The 14465-nt window shown below is 35.1% G+C and overlaps 3 protein-coding genes across 10 annotated transcripts; 2 read left to right on the forward strand and 1 right to left on the reverse strand.

Moving 5' to 3' along the window:
- Positions 1–1690: 1690 nt before the first annotated feature.
- Positions 1691–5966, reverse strand: lzic (leucine zipper and CTNNBIP1 domain containing). Of its 5 annotated transcripts, XM_058764463.1 has the most exons (8): positions 5815–5966; positions 5344–5451; positions 5128–5263; positions 4509–4607; positions 4328–4423; positions 4150–4231; positions 3980–4063; positions 1691–3899 (listed from the first exon to the last, which is right to left on the reverse strand). In XM_058764463.1, the coding sequence occupies exons 2-7, from the start codon at positions 5442–5444 to the stop codon at positions 4005–4007; spliced, it is 573 nt and encodes a 190-aa protein (XP_058620446.1). In that variant the 5' UTR covers positions 5445–5451; positions 5815–5966; the 3' UTR covers positions 1691–3899; positions 3980–4004. The 5 variants fall into 5 exon arrangements, with proteins under 5 accessions (XP_058620446.1, XP_058620447.1, XP_058620448.1 ...); XM_058764464.1 differs by having other exon boundaries at positions 1691–4063; positions 5827–5958; XM_058764465.1 differs by having other exon boundaries at positions 1691–4063; positions 5821–5951.
- Positions 5967–6012: 46 nt separating this feature from the next.
- On the forward strand, positions 6013–11356 carry nmnat1 (nicotinamide nucleotide adenylyltransferase 1). Of its 4 annotated transcripts, none has more exons than XM_058764459.1 (5): positions 6013–6249; positions 6606–6737; positions 7163–7367; positions 7571–7701; positions 10573–11355. In XM_058764459.1, exons 2-5 carry the CDS (start codon positions 6623–6625, stop codon positions 10965–10967), a joined length of 846 nt encoding a protein of 281 aa, XP_058620442.1. In that variant the 5' UTR covers positions 6013–6249; positions 6606–6622; the 3' UTR covers positions 10968–11355. The 4 variants fall into 4 exon arrangements, with proteins under 4 accessions (XP_058620442.1, XP_058620441.1, XP_058620445.1 ...); XM_058764458.1 differs by having other exon boundaries at positions 6014–6249; positions 6585–6737; XM_058764462.1 differs by having other exon boundaries at positions 6019–6249; positions 6585–6737; positions 7163–7346; positions 10573–11351.
- A 1483-nt stretch (positions 11357–12839) lies between these two features.
- Positions 12840–14375, forward strand: rbp7a (retinol binding protein 7a, cellular). Its single transcript, XM_058764468.1, has 4 exons — positions 12840–12945; positions 13090–13268; positions 13537–13638; positions 13727–14375. The coding sequence occupies exons 1-4, from the start codon at positions 12873–12875 to the stop codon at positions 13778–13780; spliced, it is 408 nt and encodes a 135-aa protein (XP_058620451.1). The 5' UTR covers positions 12840–12872; the 3' UTR covers positions 13781–14375.
- Positions 14376–14465: the final 90 nt, after the last annotated feature.

The raw sequence follows: 14465 nt of genomic DNA on the forward strand, positions 1-14465 counted from the left end.
GTTGATTTGCTACAGGAATTTTGAGGAAAACTCTTTCCGATCACTTTATATTGCATGGCAAGATTTGCAATCATGGGTATGGAAGAAAACAACTGCTTTTTGATATTTTGTAAATAAGACAAAATCATGTAATTAGTCAATGTGTTAGTGAAAGCCTAACCAACGGTTTCCGGTATCTAAAAAGACACAGTACCTGCTGTAGAATATTTATGTCAGATGCTCTTAGCATGTTTCAGAAACTTTCGGTAAATCTCATGCTCGTACTAAAAAACGTCCGCTTCACAGAGAGAAACCCATGACAGAGGCTGAGGTTTCTGTGGCAAAGTGTGGTTCATTTTGTCTTTTCTCTTGGAGGTGGGTGTGCATTTTTTTTTTTCGTTCCGTTCCGTTTCGTAGTGTTGAATGGGCGTAGAGTTGGTTCAGTGCTTTGGCTTTACATATGCTAATTCTAGCTGGGCTTGCAATGGCACAAATGCTACACCAAGGCTTCAGTGTTTTTAATTCAGTGACGTTTTGGGGACTAATAATCACATTCAGGTGATGAATATACAGTTGTTGTTTTTTTTCCACGTGGTACTGTATATTGTACAGTTTAGGCACACCGCAGTTATTTAAGCCATTCTTAAGTGATAGTGCTTGTATTTTCTGTAATAAATAGAGACCAATTGAAATCACAGTATGCACTCTCATAACCCAGTCTGAATAACATTTATGACTGAAACGACATGGAAAACGGGTGCGCTGGTGATTTATCGACAATGTGAGCATTGAAAGGTCTGTTGTGTACTGTTTGACAGACCTCTTTTGCTAAAATACTGGCTTGAGATGGTCAGTTTACTGAACAAAATTATGGGGGGGTTATTTTTTATTTCATATATACCTAATTTTGTATTTTTAAAGTGATTTTCTTTTTTTCTTTTCAAATTCAGGGTTAACCCGTGTTATTCTTGTCACTTCAAGGCCCCTTAAAAGCATTACAAGGGCTAATTTGCCTATCACAGCGCATTAAAAGAAATGAATTTCAACTTTTAAAGCATAAAATATTTTTGCAGTATGGCCGTTGGATTTTATTGTACATGGAACTGTACTGTAGAGTTGTGTAAAGATATTTGTTTACATTTGGTAAACTTTTATTCCTTTTTGGTGATGCTATCAATCTGCTCCAGATTTGCAGGTCATTTCTCTTCGTAGTTGCTCTCAGAATCATGTCATAGTTTCATTTTCTTACTGTGATTGGACATTTGGGGACGCACCCCCTCCGAAAATGGTTAACTATTGGGGAAAATAATATTCTGTTCCCGTTGGGCTCGAAAAAGAATGTTAATTATTTAGGCAATTGTACATTGATTGTTTAGTAAAGACAGATGTGAAGCTTTAGGGTACTTCATTCAGATTTTTTTGTTTACGTGCATGAATATTCTCGGTTTAAGGCCTAAGCTACAAGGCTTTGTTATGATTGGTGGTATGAATATAATTTTATGTTATGTCAGAAAAGGTACAATGCGGGAAGTTGTTGAGAAGGTCTATTTTTGTGACCCATGAAAGGAGCGACGGGAGACGGGAGACTTTTCTTGTAGGTTTTAGTTTTTGTAACATGTTTTGGTCATCAGGTCCCCCCTCAAAATTGATAGGACTTTTAAAAAGAGGTCCAGAATTCAGCTGGTGGAGTTGGGAGTGCCTTTTGCCTATCACAGCGCATTAATAACACAACTAACCAAACACTCATCCATGCCATTTTAGTTGTTGCAATTTTCTCATTTTATAATTATTTAATATTAGATTTCTTACAGGTATGGGGAAGTGATTTTATTGATTTATTTAATTTTCTGTTAGGGATCAACAGCTAGTTTTATCAAGAGTGGACGTTTTAATTGTCCTGCATACAGTAGATGTCTTGTGTTCATGTTGATGTGTAGAGAAACTAGGTCCATACTGTATCATCAATGAATATTGTACTAAATCATGTTTGAGGAAATCCACTTCGAAAAGATGTACATTATTATAGGCAGCATATGTGGGTATGAGTTTAACAATAGGTGTATAGTGAAAGGTGTATCTCCTGATAACGCTGTAGAGGGCAGCATGAATTTCACAAGAAGCAAATACATAATGATTTCTCACACAAATATAATAGTCTCTCACAGTGTTTTCGCAATCATTTTAAAAACCGTTTGATTGATGTAGACCATTCCATGAGACCAAATTTAGTATAATCAATGTTTGTACTGAAAATCGCACAATCGTTTGTATCTTCCCTCCTTTCCCCTGATACAAATATTCATCTGCAGGTTCTCAAGGGAAAAATCATGTGAATTGTATTTCGAACAATGTGATTTTAAGACGCTGGCGCAGAAACTTTCCATAATAAATAAGCAGTCTGTGCTGAGTGTGAACGGCTGCAGATGGTGGGTGTCTTATGGGGCATTGTCTTTGCATGTATAACACAAGATATAAATATTTCCTGTAACTGGCACATGGTACTGTGGGTTTGGAGTGGAGTAGATGGGACAGGATACTGGTGATACTACTGAATCAAAGATTATCTGTCTCAGATTTGCAGCCTTCAGTGGTCATTGTTCACGTTTTGAATTACTTTTATTTTTTTGCTCTAGAAATGAAAACCGGGGATGTTGTAGAACTGTTGGATGCTGCCTTCCAGCTCATTCACTTTTCTATTATTCAGAGGAATAATTATAGTGAAGTTGATGCTTGCTCATGAACAAAATAAAGGATGAGATGGGAATAAAGTTGTGTTGGGAGTTTCGATTACTTTGATTTATATTTATATATGATACACAGTTTGTCTATGTCTACCTTTTAATTAACACAATCTTGTTTTTATGAATTAATGTATTTGAATGTTATATTTACTGTAATATAAATGTGTGTATGTAATTTTAAAAATATTTTTACAATACAGTATTATATATGTTATAAGTTAAATGTATATAAATTAAAATAATCAATAGTAGTGTAACAGTTTAAAAGCTTCTACCATCCTCGTTTCTTTAAAGCTTGAAGGAAAAAATATATTTCTATATCCGAAAAATTTCAATCATTCACCTTGATCTTTCATCATGTATTTCATCTTTAACAAGGCCTCTTTGATGAAGGTGAATTACAAACCACAGTAATGTTGCCAGGACTATAGTGCCACCTAGTGCTTGAAAAATGAACAATATTCATATCTATAAAACGTCTCAGTGGGTCAGAGAAGATAGAACCCTGCTAATGTCATAGTAAAATGATTAGATTGACAAACCATTTTTTAATATTAACTTAAATTGGTAGTGTGGAATTTTTTTATAAGGTTTATAAACATTTACATATAATGATTTTCCAAAGCTCACAATCCTGTAATAGAATTTGCAGAAATTAAACCTGTTTTCTATCTTTTTTTCAACCAAATGCATTGCAAAAAAAAGTTGTAAAGAGAGAAAAGACAAAACACTGACAACTTTTAAGATGTTGGTCACCAAATATATTCAAATACAAAGTATTTACAAATATCACACTGGTTAAAAAAGGTTAAGACAAACAAAATTAAAATGCATAGTAATTACAGTCTATTTTACTATCAAATACTAGTACCAAAAGGCTTATTGGCAACAGCTTGATGATAAGGTTAATAAATTACATTACAACCAGAGGGTTAAAAAAAGAATCTTTTTTGACAATCTTACCTCTCTGTATTCAGAAAATAACTATTCTAAAATGAGCTTTTATAAATGTTTGAGACATTTCACTAAAAATGTAAACACTTTTTTTCACTGTACCCAAAATCAAAATGTACAATCAAACATAAAATGTATAGGATGTATACAATACAGCCATCTGATGAATCCTAATGTACATACTTTAGGTTGTGACCACATTGACGTCATCTGACAGTTCTGTTCCTAAATGTACAAATTGCAACCATTGTTTAAAAAAAAAAAAATACTGTAAAATGAATGGACAGCATTTAGGCCACACTCACATTAAATGTCAATCCTAGTAAACCTTTATGTCGGGGTCTTCCCAACTCCAGAACTGGCCAATGCCATTATCTTATCTTCAGATCCTAAAAAGGTAAGATACATTTGATTATTAAATAGTTATTAAGCAAAATATGCTTCAATAGTCATAATTAGCTGCTTCTCATCTTACCCAGGCTCGCAGTCACCTTCTCAAAGTGGCTCAGAGTGGCACTAGCATTCGCAGCAAGAAACGCTTCATCCTCTGTTGTCAGCTGTGCATTCAAACAATTTACAGATATCAGAAATGGCTTAACACGTGAGTCTAGAAATAGAAGCGAGAGTATTTGTGTCAGTAATAGCCCTCTCACCTTCTCGCCAAGTTTTCTCAGAGCCGTGAGGATCTCCACTTTCTGCTGAGTGTACACATCTCGAGGGAGCTTACCAACCATCACATCACGGTCCATCTGAATTCATACAGTATCATATGAACATATTTAAGTCTTTGCATATATATTTGCATATTTGAAAATGTTAACATGTGCTTGTCACCTCAGCCAGCCTTGTCCTCAATTGCCCTGGCTGCTTTTTAGCAAACAGCCGAATGACTTCTGGCGTCTTGAATGCCTGACTGATGGCAGCTTGGATCGCCTGATAAATATTTGCAGTCATAAATGATCTCTCAGCATGCATAATTAATTATACCAGTAGATGTAGATGTCTTTTTACAGAAAAAACCCCCACATATATATGTGACCCTGGACCACAAAACCAGTCATAAGTCACACGGGTATATTTGTAGCAATAGCCAACAATACATTGTATGGGTCAAAATTATTGATTTTTCTTTCATGCCAAAAATCATTAGGATATTAAGTAAAGATCCATGAAGATATTTTGTAAATTTATCAAAACTCATTTTTTGATTAGTAACATGCATTGCTAAGAACTTCACTTGGACAACTTTAAAAATGATTTTCTCAATATTTTGACTTTTTTGCACCCTCAGATTCCAGATTTTCAAATAGCTGGATCTCGGCCAAATATTGTCCTATCATAACAAATCATACATCAGTGGAAAGCTTATTTATTCAGAGAAGGTACCATTGTGACTTATTTTACAGTCCAGGGTCACATATGAACTTTAATACAATAAAATCTAAATGTTTACCAGTTGCATTCCCCCCAGTTCATCAACTAGTGTCATATTCCCAGACATCAACTTCTTTAATGACTCATTGAACTCGCTCAACTGTTCTAGTGTCTCTTTTTTGGTTTCTTCATATTCCTCCTCATCAAGTTCTTCTCTGAAATAGAAAAAAATAGTCAAATTTGTGCATATAACTGAATGTAGACGTGTTATAGAGAACTGATGGGATGTCATTACCTGCACTCCTCTAAATCCTGAAGCTGTTGCATTAACCGGTCCAGCTGTTCTTCCATGTTTTGTCTCAGTTTGGTTGTTTCTGATGTCCCTCTAGAAGCCATTCTTTATCTTTTGAAATAAATAACAGGCACCAATCACATATTTTCATACAAAACATGAGATTTCCTACTGTTGCTACATATGTGAATGTCACAGCTGATATGATTTGATATCCACCCAGGTATTTAAACTGAACTGATCAGTATTAGTATGCAGTGTTGGCTGTGTCAAGGTAAATACCGTTACTTAAGCTTGGTTAACCATCACATCCATGAATACATGAAATCAATCGCATTCTTTTGTCACCCTGCTTTATTCTCTCTCACTGCGCAGTTAGCTTAGCTTGCTCTAAAATATATAAAAACAAACAAATGTACGAACTTTAGAGTCCTAAACGACGTGGTTTTACGTGAATCAAGTAGTAACTCTCACCCGTACTTTTACCTCCAAAAACGTCCAACTGATAAAGACAAAATTACAATAAGATTTAAGTTCCTAAATCCAGTTGCTAAGGTGTGGTTTGCTAGCACTATTTATCTTCGATAGAAATCCAATGGCTTTTCTGCGTAAACTCTGCGCAGAGTTGATTGTCATGAACACACTCTGAACACTTAAGAATTGCGCATGGTCACGCGCGTTCAGCGTTTGTTCCACAGTACTGCTAGCACAACAACAACACATTTTGTCGGTCTTGCTGTTACTATAGAGTAATATTTCGCTGCATCTGTTGGTTATATAAATGCGGTGAAGTTTTACTGAAACCAAAGACTGTCTATAACGTTAGAGTACCCTAGAATAGTCAAGGGACTTTGCTGAAACACACTGCAGTCAGATAAATAGGAAGCACGATACAAGTTTGTTGAATTGGTAAGAAGTAAACACGTTTAGTCCTGCTTTCATGACATATTCGTGAGCATATTTGTGAAATGGGGTTTTATTGTATAGAATATCATTCATAAACCAGCTGAATCTTTGAGAATAGGTTTTTATTAACACTGTTTCCTCGTGAACTAGTAATGCTAAGTTGCATCTTATTACCTACACTTTTGAGACATGAAACAAGATTTAGTTGTAATATCCATTTAGTTTATATATAAGTTTAAATTTAATTACAATAACAATACATCCAGAAACAAAACTTTATTATTAATAATAATTTGTATGTTATATATAAAATATGTTGTCTATATATTTTTATCTAGATGACTTTTTTCTGCTGACAGCATTTTTTATATGATCAATGTCATCACAAGAGAAAACCAAAGTGGTGCTGCTGGCATGTGGGTCCTTCAACCCCATCACAAACATGCACCTGCGTATGTTCGAACTGGCTCGGGATCATCTTGAAGACACTGGTATGTTTCAAATTAATTATGTGTTAAAGGTATAGGCCTAGTTCACCCAAAAATGGAAATGTTTTCATCATTTACTCACCCCAAGTTGTTCCTAACCTGTATGTTTTTTTCTTCTTCTATTGAACACAAAAGAACAACTGAAGAGTTGACCGCCATTGTACAGAAAACAATTTTATTGATGTCAATGGCTACCAGCAACTGGCAACTGTTTGGTTACCAACATTCTTTGCAATATCGTTTTTTGTTCAACAGAAGAAAGAAATTCATACAAGTCTGGAACAACATGAGGATGAGTAAGTGATGACAAAATGTTATTTTTTGGGTGAACTATCCCTTTAATGTGAATCTATATTATTATAAAAGTCATCTATTGTGTTATCACTCATTAAATGTGCATATTTAACATAACTTTTTTGTGGATTTAGGAAGATACAGAGTGGTGAAAGGCATAATCTCTCCAGTTGGAGATGGCTATAAAAAGAAAGGTCTGATTGAAGCCTGTCATCGGTTAGAGATGGCTAGACTAGCCACGCTGAACTCTGATTGGATCACAGTGGATGACTGGGAGAGCCAGCAGCTGGAGTGGGTGGAGACAGCCAAAGTAGTTCGGTGGGAACATCTGGAGATCATGTGATTTCAGTGAACATTTCATTTTGGGTGAAGTGAAAGATAAATCTGACACACCCATTTTGTTTTGCAAGTATTGTAGTGTATTTTTGCATGAGTTCCATGTCACATCTGATCTTGTGTGGTTGGACGTCATATTTGATGTGCTACTACGTCAAGTTTTATGCCAACTTGACATTTAATCAGATCACTCTGATCTTTACTAGGCACCATGCAGAACATATTTCCAGCGAGAACAACAATGATGAGGTGGATACAGTGAGGTGTGGGAAGAGGAGAAAGCTGGGGCAAAATACAATCATCTGTCAGAGCTCTTCTTATATTAACCCAAAAGAAGGTATGATAAAATGATAAAAAAGCTAAAATAATCCTTCATAGGATTACTGTTCCTATGGCTCAGAGCGGTTAAAAGGGTGTTTACCTTAGAATGCCACTCTGTCACAATACCTTACAATGGGCAATAAAATGAACAGCTGTTGTGCCCTCGGGACAGAAGAGAAACAATGTGCAGCGAGATATATTGCGTTATAGTGTTTACAAAGTTCAGCGCCATCTGCATCTCAGCACTGTCTGACAGCATTCCTCTGCAAGTGGAACACTTTGAAGCAAATGTATAGGTGTGATTAGTGAGACCTTAAACAACAAATGAAGAGAAAAAGGAGAAATGCTTTTTGAGAACAGATCAGTGTTTCCTACTGGATTTTGCAGTAAGCACTGATTTTTACAGCAGTAACTGGTCCTAACAATATACTAAAATGAAACCGTTTAATCTGTATTTACGTTTTTGTAACACAATTTCAGTGTTGAAATCAATGTCACATGATCCTTCAGAAATCATTCTAATATGCTGATTTGAAATGCGAGAAATATTTCTTAATATTAATGTTGAAAACAGTTGTGCTGTAAAATGTTTGTGGAAAACATGATTTTTCAGGATTCTTTGATAAATATAAAGTTCAAAAGGATAGTATTTAATTGAAATAGGAATCTTTTGTAATAGTATAAATGTTTTTACTGTCACTTTTAATTTAGTGTGTTCTTGCTGATTATTATTATTATTAATTTTTTTTTTTTAATCTTCATGACTCCAAACTTTTAAACGGTAAAATTTTTAAATAAGCTAAAATATAATTTATTTTGCTGCGGCATTCTGTTATGTTCTACATACTTTGTCTTCATGCTTTAATAATATTTAGTTGCAGTAGAACAACCTAACCATACTGTAATTGACACATGTGTCCCTGGACCACAAAACCAGTCATAATTAGCACCGGGTATATTTGTAGCAAGAGCCAAAAATACATTGTATGGGTCAAAATTATCATTTTTTCTTTTATGTCAAAAATCATTAGGATATTAAGTAAAGATCATGTTCCAAGAAGATATTTTGTAAATGTCCTACCGTAAAAATTTCAAAACTTAATTTTTGATTAGTAATATGCATTGCTAAGAACTTCATTTGGACAACTTTAAAGGCGATTGTTTTGCATCCTCAGATTCCAGATTTTCAAATAGTTGTATCTCGGCCAAATATTGCCTGCTCCTAACAAACCATACATCAATGAAAAGCTTATTTATTCAGCTTTCAGTTGTTGTATAAATCAATAAATCAATTTTGAAAAATGACTGGTTTTGTGGTCCAGGGTCACATATACACTGCGTTCCAAATTATTAAGTGATATATCAGTAGGATTTTGGTACAATAAAGAGTCAGATTTTTGTTTGTGTTGTTTTTCACATCTTTTTAGTTAACTGATTGTTCCACATTATTAAGCAAGTCACAGTTCTCATGAAATATGGTGAGGAAGAAAGATCTTTCTGAAGATGAAAAGTATGAAACAATGCAATGTCTTGCAAAAGGCATCAAAACAATATTTCACGAAAAGCAAATAGAAATTATTGAACAGTCAAAAGATTTGTGAGTGACTTAGAGCACAGAAGATCTTGGTCAGATAAAGATTTATTAAGGAAAGTTTTTGTCAAACAAATGAACTGTATCGTAATACCAGCTGTAAAAAAGCCACTGCTGAGCAGCAAACGAAAAAAAAAAAGAAAGTCTCAAGATCCTCTTCATGCAGACTGGCTGTTGTGTGTAAAGCTGCGTTTCAGTCACTGCTAACCAAACCTCACAAAGAGAAACCTGCACGGTGACTGTAGAAATACATTTTCAAACTGTTTAGCACCATGGTATTTATGCAGTATGGCAAAGTGTGTTGTCCTGCATGAAAATCCTTTTATTTCCGAGAGCACTATTCTTCATTTTATACCACAGCAGAACATGGTCAGTTATGAACTCCACATATCTTGCAGAAGTCATTTTTACACCCTAAAATGACCCAAATCATCACCCACCGCCTCCTTGCTGATGTTGCAGTCTCATTGGAATAGGATGGCCATTCATCAACTATCAGAAATCCATTTATCTGGACCATCCATTGTACTGCAGCATTCGTAAGTGAATAAAACTATTTAAAAACAAGTCTTCGTGTGTTTCTACAGACACCATGCAGGTTTCTCTTTGTGAGGTTTGGTTAGCAGTGACTGAAACGCAGCTTTACACACAACAGCCAGTCTGCATGAAGAGGATCTTGAGACTCCAGTAGCTTCAAACACCTGTTTGCTGCTCAGCAGTGGCTTTTTTACAGCTGGTATTACAATACAGTTCATTTGTTTGACAAAAACTTTCCTTAATAAATCTTTATCTGACCAAGCTCTTCTGTGCTCCAAGTCACTCACAAATCTTTTGACAGTTCAATAATTTCTATTTGATTTTCGCCAAATATTGTTTGTTTTGATGCCTTTTGCAAGACATTGCATTGTTTCATACTTTTCATCTTCAGAAAGATCTTTCTTCCTCACCATATTTCATGAGAACTGTGACTTGCTTAATAATGTGGAACAACCTCTTTAAATAGGGTTTCCATTTACCTAAGAAGAACTGGCAAACTATTGAACAAACCTGTCTGAGATTGATACCAGTTAACTAAAAAGATGTGAAAAACAACACAAACAAAAATCTGACTCTGTATTGTACCAAAATCCTACTGATATATCACTTAATAATTTGGAACGTAGTGTTGGTTTGCCCATATGGCTTTGAAAAGAGCACATTTTTCAAATGACTCATGACTTTCATAAAAAGATCCATGATTAAAGCAGTCACTATAACTAATATGATGTTTATCATTGTCATAAATCTATATTTTAGACACCCCTCATCTAAACCTCCTGTGTGGTGCTGATGTGCTGGAGTCATTTGGTGTCCCCAACCTTTGGAAGCCAGAGGACATTGAGGAGATAGTGGGTCGCTACGGTGTGGCGTGCATCACCAGATATGGCAGTGACCCTGAGAAGTTTATCAATCAGTCTGATGTGCTATACAAACACCGTAAGAACATCCATATGGTTCGAGAATGGGTGACCAATGAGATCTCAGCCACCCATGTGCGCCGTGCCCTACGCAGAGGACAGAGTGTCCGCTACCTGCTGCCTGACCCTGTGGTGCGCTACATTCAGGAACACAGTCTGTATAGCGCTGAGAGCGAGCAGAAGAATGCTGATGCTGTCCTCGCCCCTTTACAGAGATACACCAGCACTAACTAGACTGATGTTCTGCTGCTCTTAAGCTAGTTTCTTGTTCTGTTAGTGGTCTTTGATTGAGGGCTGGTCTGTTACCCACAGAACTTGACGTTCTTAGTTAATTTTGCTTCCTTGAACTCATTTGGTTGTGAGTGATTGCTTTGCATTGTATCATGAATGATTCAGTATGATAAATAATATGATGAATTTTGTGAAATATTTTTTTATTTAATTTTAATAAAGATTGATACATTCATATAAATACTTATATTGTAGTTCACTGCCAAACATAGAAGAGGAATTTTTATCAATTATTTTTGAGTTTAAGCTCACTGTTTGCCTCCAATAAATGCTCTTCCATTTGGGTGCTAATAAATGAAAAATCTGTTTACAATCATCCTTTTCTCTTTTGGTAACACTTTATTTTAAGGTGTCCTTGTTACACGTTACATGTACTTACAGTTATAATAACCATAAATGATGCATAATTACATGCAAGTAACCCTAATCCTAACCCTAAACATATAGTAAATTCATGTATTTAATTATATTACTCTGCACTTAAATGTCCTTTAAAATAAATTGTAACCTCTCTTTTTTATTATTATAATACATATCTGTAATCTTTAAAACAAAATGCTTATATAACAAGAGTTAAGGGTCATTGAGAAGGTTGCTCTAGAATTCGAGCTATGATATGCCACATTTGCTCTGTGACATTTATTTGAGAAGTGAGAACATTTGCTCTGAGCATTTAAACATCAGATATTTTTTATCTGTGTGTTTTAGTGCTGACATCTTGGCATGTGGAGAACAGCAGTTTGACAGTGAAGCTCTTCCATAGTTACAGAACATGATCTTAATCTGAAGGCCTGTTAGATCAGTGCTAATATATGAGGCCTTTTGTTTTAGCACACAGACTAAATAAAAGTGGGAATTCCCAGGAATAACGTGATTACGCATATAGTGAAATAGTTTGTTTCCTGTGAAGGTCACACTTCACATATCCATTGTCATCTATATTCTCCCTCAGGCATGTCCTCGTGACCTGGTAAAATTTAGAAATACTAAACATGAAAAGGACATTACCTGAGTTTCCCTGACTCACAAAACTGACTGAAAGATTTTTTTGCATTCATTGATAAAATGAATGGCTCTTTCATTGATTGTGTCACTTTGGTTGATGACATTTGCATATAATTAAATCAGAAGGTGTAATATGCACTTTCAAGTCACATTTGACACCTTGTAGTTTTGTTTATTGTGATCAGATTTGTTTAATCAGTAATGTGACATATAAAAGATGTCTTAAGCTTAGGCTATACAGATTATCCACAATAGCCTACATTTTAAGCAGATTTATTTTATCCATATAATGCCACTTAATTCAATTGTAGTTAACACCTATTCTTCCTCAAAATAGTAAGTTTCGGTCTCTATACTTATCATCATTTAAGAAATTCACAGTAATTTCACGCTCATGTGATGATGATGTCGTATGTGGGATATTTGAGAGTAATGGAACTTTTTTTTTTTGCTCTTAAGAAACCTTTGTTCAAGTTACAAGGAAGAAGAGAAAAACTGAAGGCATGCAAACAAAGTTAACGAAAGTAAAATGAGTTTGAATATCTTATAGGATTTTGTAATGGATATACCGCTTATTTTAATCATATATCAAGCGTTGCATTTTATATGAGTAACTTAGAGTCTGAACAGGTACTATTGTGTTTACGGGTGTATTTTGTCAAACTATTTCCACACAAACACTTGCCAGACACGTTTTACTTTATGTAAGGTATGACCTCTAAATACGTAGACTACTAAGTACCGCCCACTCAGCTAACAACAGATATAAATGCTGGGAATCCTTCTGTCTGTCATACCTTGCACCTTGTTTTCTACTGGAATAATCTGCAGACGTTTATCAAAATGCCTGTAAGCCTCTGTGGTACTTGGGACATGGTGAGCAATGTCAACTTAGAGGGATACATGATTGCTTTAGGTAAGAGTGCATTCTTTGTCCTGTGAAATTAATAATTGCTCACAATTCTGTCGCTAAAACTTAAAAATTGCATATTATATTATATTATTCCATTTGTTTAATGTATGTCAGGATTAACAGATCCTAAACTTTGTCTTCTCACAGGGATCGGTCTGTACACCCGCAAGATTGCCCTGAAGTTAAAACATCGTAAAGTGATCGAGCAGGTGGGGGATCAATATGTCGTCAAGACTCTCAGCACCTTCAGAAACTACACTTTCTCCTTCAGAGTCAATGAGGAGTTCGAAGAGTTCACCAAGGGGCTGGATGGCAGACACTGCAAGGTATTACAAAGTTTTATCATTATATTGCAACACATAATTGAGTTATTATTACTATAATAATTACATGTAACATGTAACAAGGACACTGTAAAATTAAGTGTTACATTATTTATTTATTTATTTTCATGACATTTAATAGAACATATTTTACTACATAAGAACACAGACAGGCCTTTAGGCTGTTTGAATACAAATATTTGCTGAAAAGACAATATGGAGAATGCACTTAATGCACTGTTTGAAATTAAACTGAAATCTATTTGTCTAGTCTCTGGTGGCATGGGAGGGGAACAAGTTGGTGTGCATTCAAAAGGGTGAGAAGAAGAACAGATTTTGGGCACACTGGATCGAGGACGACAAACTCCATTTGGTAAGTGTGAAATTAATCTTACACTATAAGAACCTGTAATACACGTTAATGTAACACACTAATACTCATACCTCTCAACCCTTTATAGGAATTGCACTGTGAAGATCAAGTCTGCAAGCAAGTTTTCAAACGGGTTATTTGAGGTCCTTCTGTGGAGCTTACTGTGAGAAAAGGTGTTTTGATTTAAACAAAGCAGTTTACACTTCTGAGTCAGAGGAATATGATGCAAGAAGAAGAACCATGAGTTTCAACTTCTGCCTCAAAGCCTGACTAATCAATTGCATTCAGTGAGAGGCTTGCAGACTGAGCCATAGCGTCTATGAGCATGATGTATAATGCCACTAGAGGGCTCTATAAGACCACGAACAAACAAAACTCAGGTCAACAGCAGTTTACCCACTGGAAACACTGTACGTTGTCAATAGTTGTGCCACCATTGCCTAATCATGTTTACATGTAATACAAGAACCACATTCACAGACATTTTGCAATCTGTAATGTGCTTCTGTATAGGACTGTGCCTCTTTTTGAATATTTAAAAAACATTTTGTAACTGGTTTAGTTGTATTTTTTTGTTTATTTTTATAGCCTTGTTAAGATTTACAGTTTTGTTTATGTTACAGCTAAATATGCACACTGTGTTCATTCAGTTACTTGAATTCAACACCTTGTTCAATTACTTGAATGTCCCTTATTGTGCAATAAACTTTGAAACAAGTTATAATATACTTTGTGTGTTTATTTGCCAATACTAGGTTGTAATGTCTCTTTTAGAAGGAATTGCAAGCAAGAAACTATCATCATCATTTATCTTTTTTAAAACAACA

The sequence above is a fragment of the Onychostoma macrolepis genome, chromosome 23, assembly GCF_012432095.1.
Source record: "Onychostoma macrolepis isolate SWU-2019 chromosome 23, ASM1243209v1, whole genome shotgun sequence".
NCBI lineage: Eukaryota > Metazoa > Chordata > Actinopteri > Cypriniformes > Cyprinidae > Onychostoma > Onychostoma macrolepis.

Coding starts and splice junctions, on each gene's coding strand:
- lzic (XM_058764463.1), bottom strand. CDS start 5,444: ATGGCTTCTAGAGGGACATCAGAAACAACCAAACTGAGACAAAACATG. Junction 4,608..5,127: donor AACTGGGGGGAATGCAACTG/GTAAACATTTAG, acceptor AATATTTATCAG/GCGATCCAAGCTGCCATCAG. Junction 4,064..4,149: donor GAAGGTGACTGCGAGCCTGG/GTAAGATGAGAA, acceptor TTACCTTTTTAG/GATCTGAAGATAAGATAATG.
- rbp7a (XM_058764468.1), top strand. CDS start 12,873: ATGCCTGTAAGCCTCTGTGGTACTTGGGACATGGTGAGCAATGTCAAC. Junction 12,946..13,089: donor GGGATACATGATTGCTTTAG/GTAAGAGTGCAT, acceptor GTCTTCTCACAG/GGATCGGTCTGTACACCCGC. Junction 13,639..13,726: donor AGGACGACAAACTCCATTTG/GTAAGTGTGAAA, acceptor AACCCTTTATAG/GAATTGCACTGTGAAGATCA.
- nmnat1 (XM_058764459.1), top strand. CDS start 6,623: ATGTCATCACAAGAGAAAACCAAAGTGGTGCTGCTGGCATGTGGGTCC. Junction 6,738..7,162: donor GGATCATCTTGAAGACACTG/GTATGTTTCAAA, acceptor TTGTGGATTTAG/GAAGATACAGAGTGGTGAAA. Junction 7,702..10,572: donor TTATATTAACCCAAAAGAAG/GTATGATAAAAT, acceptor TCTATATTTTAG/ACACCCCTCATCTAAACCTC.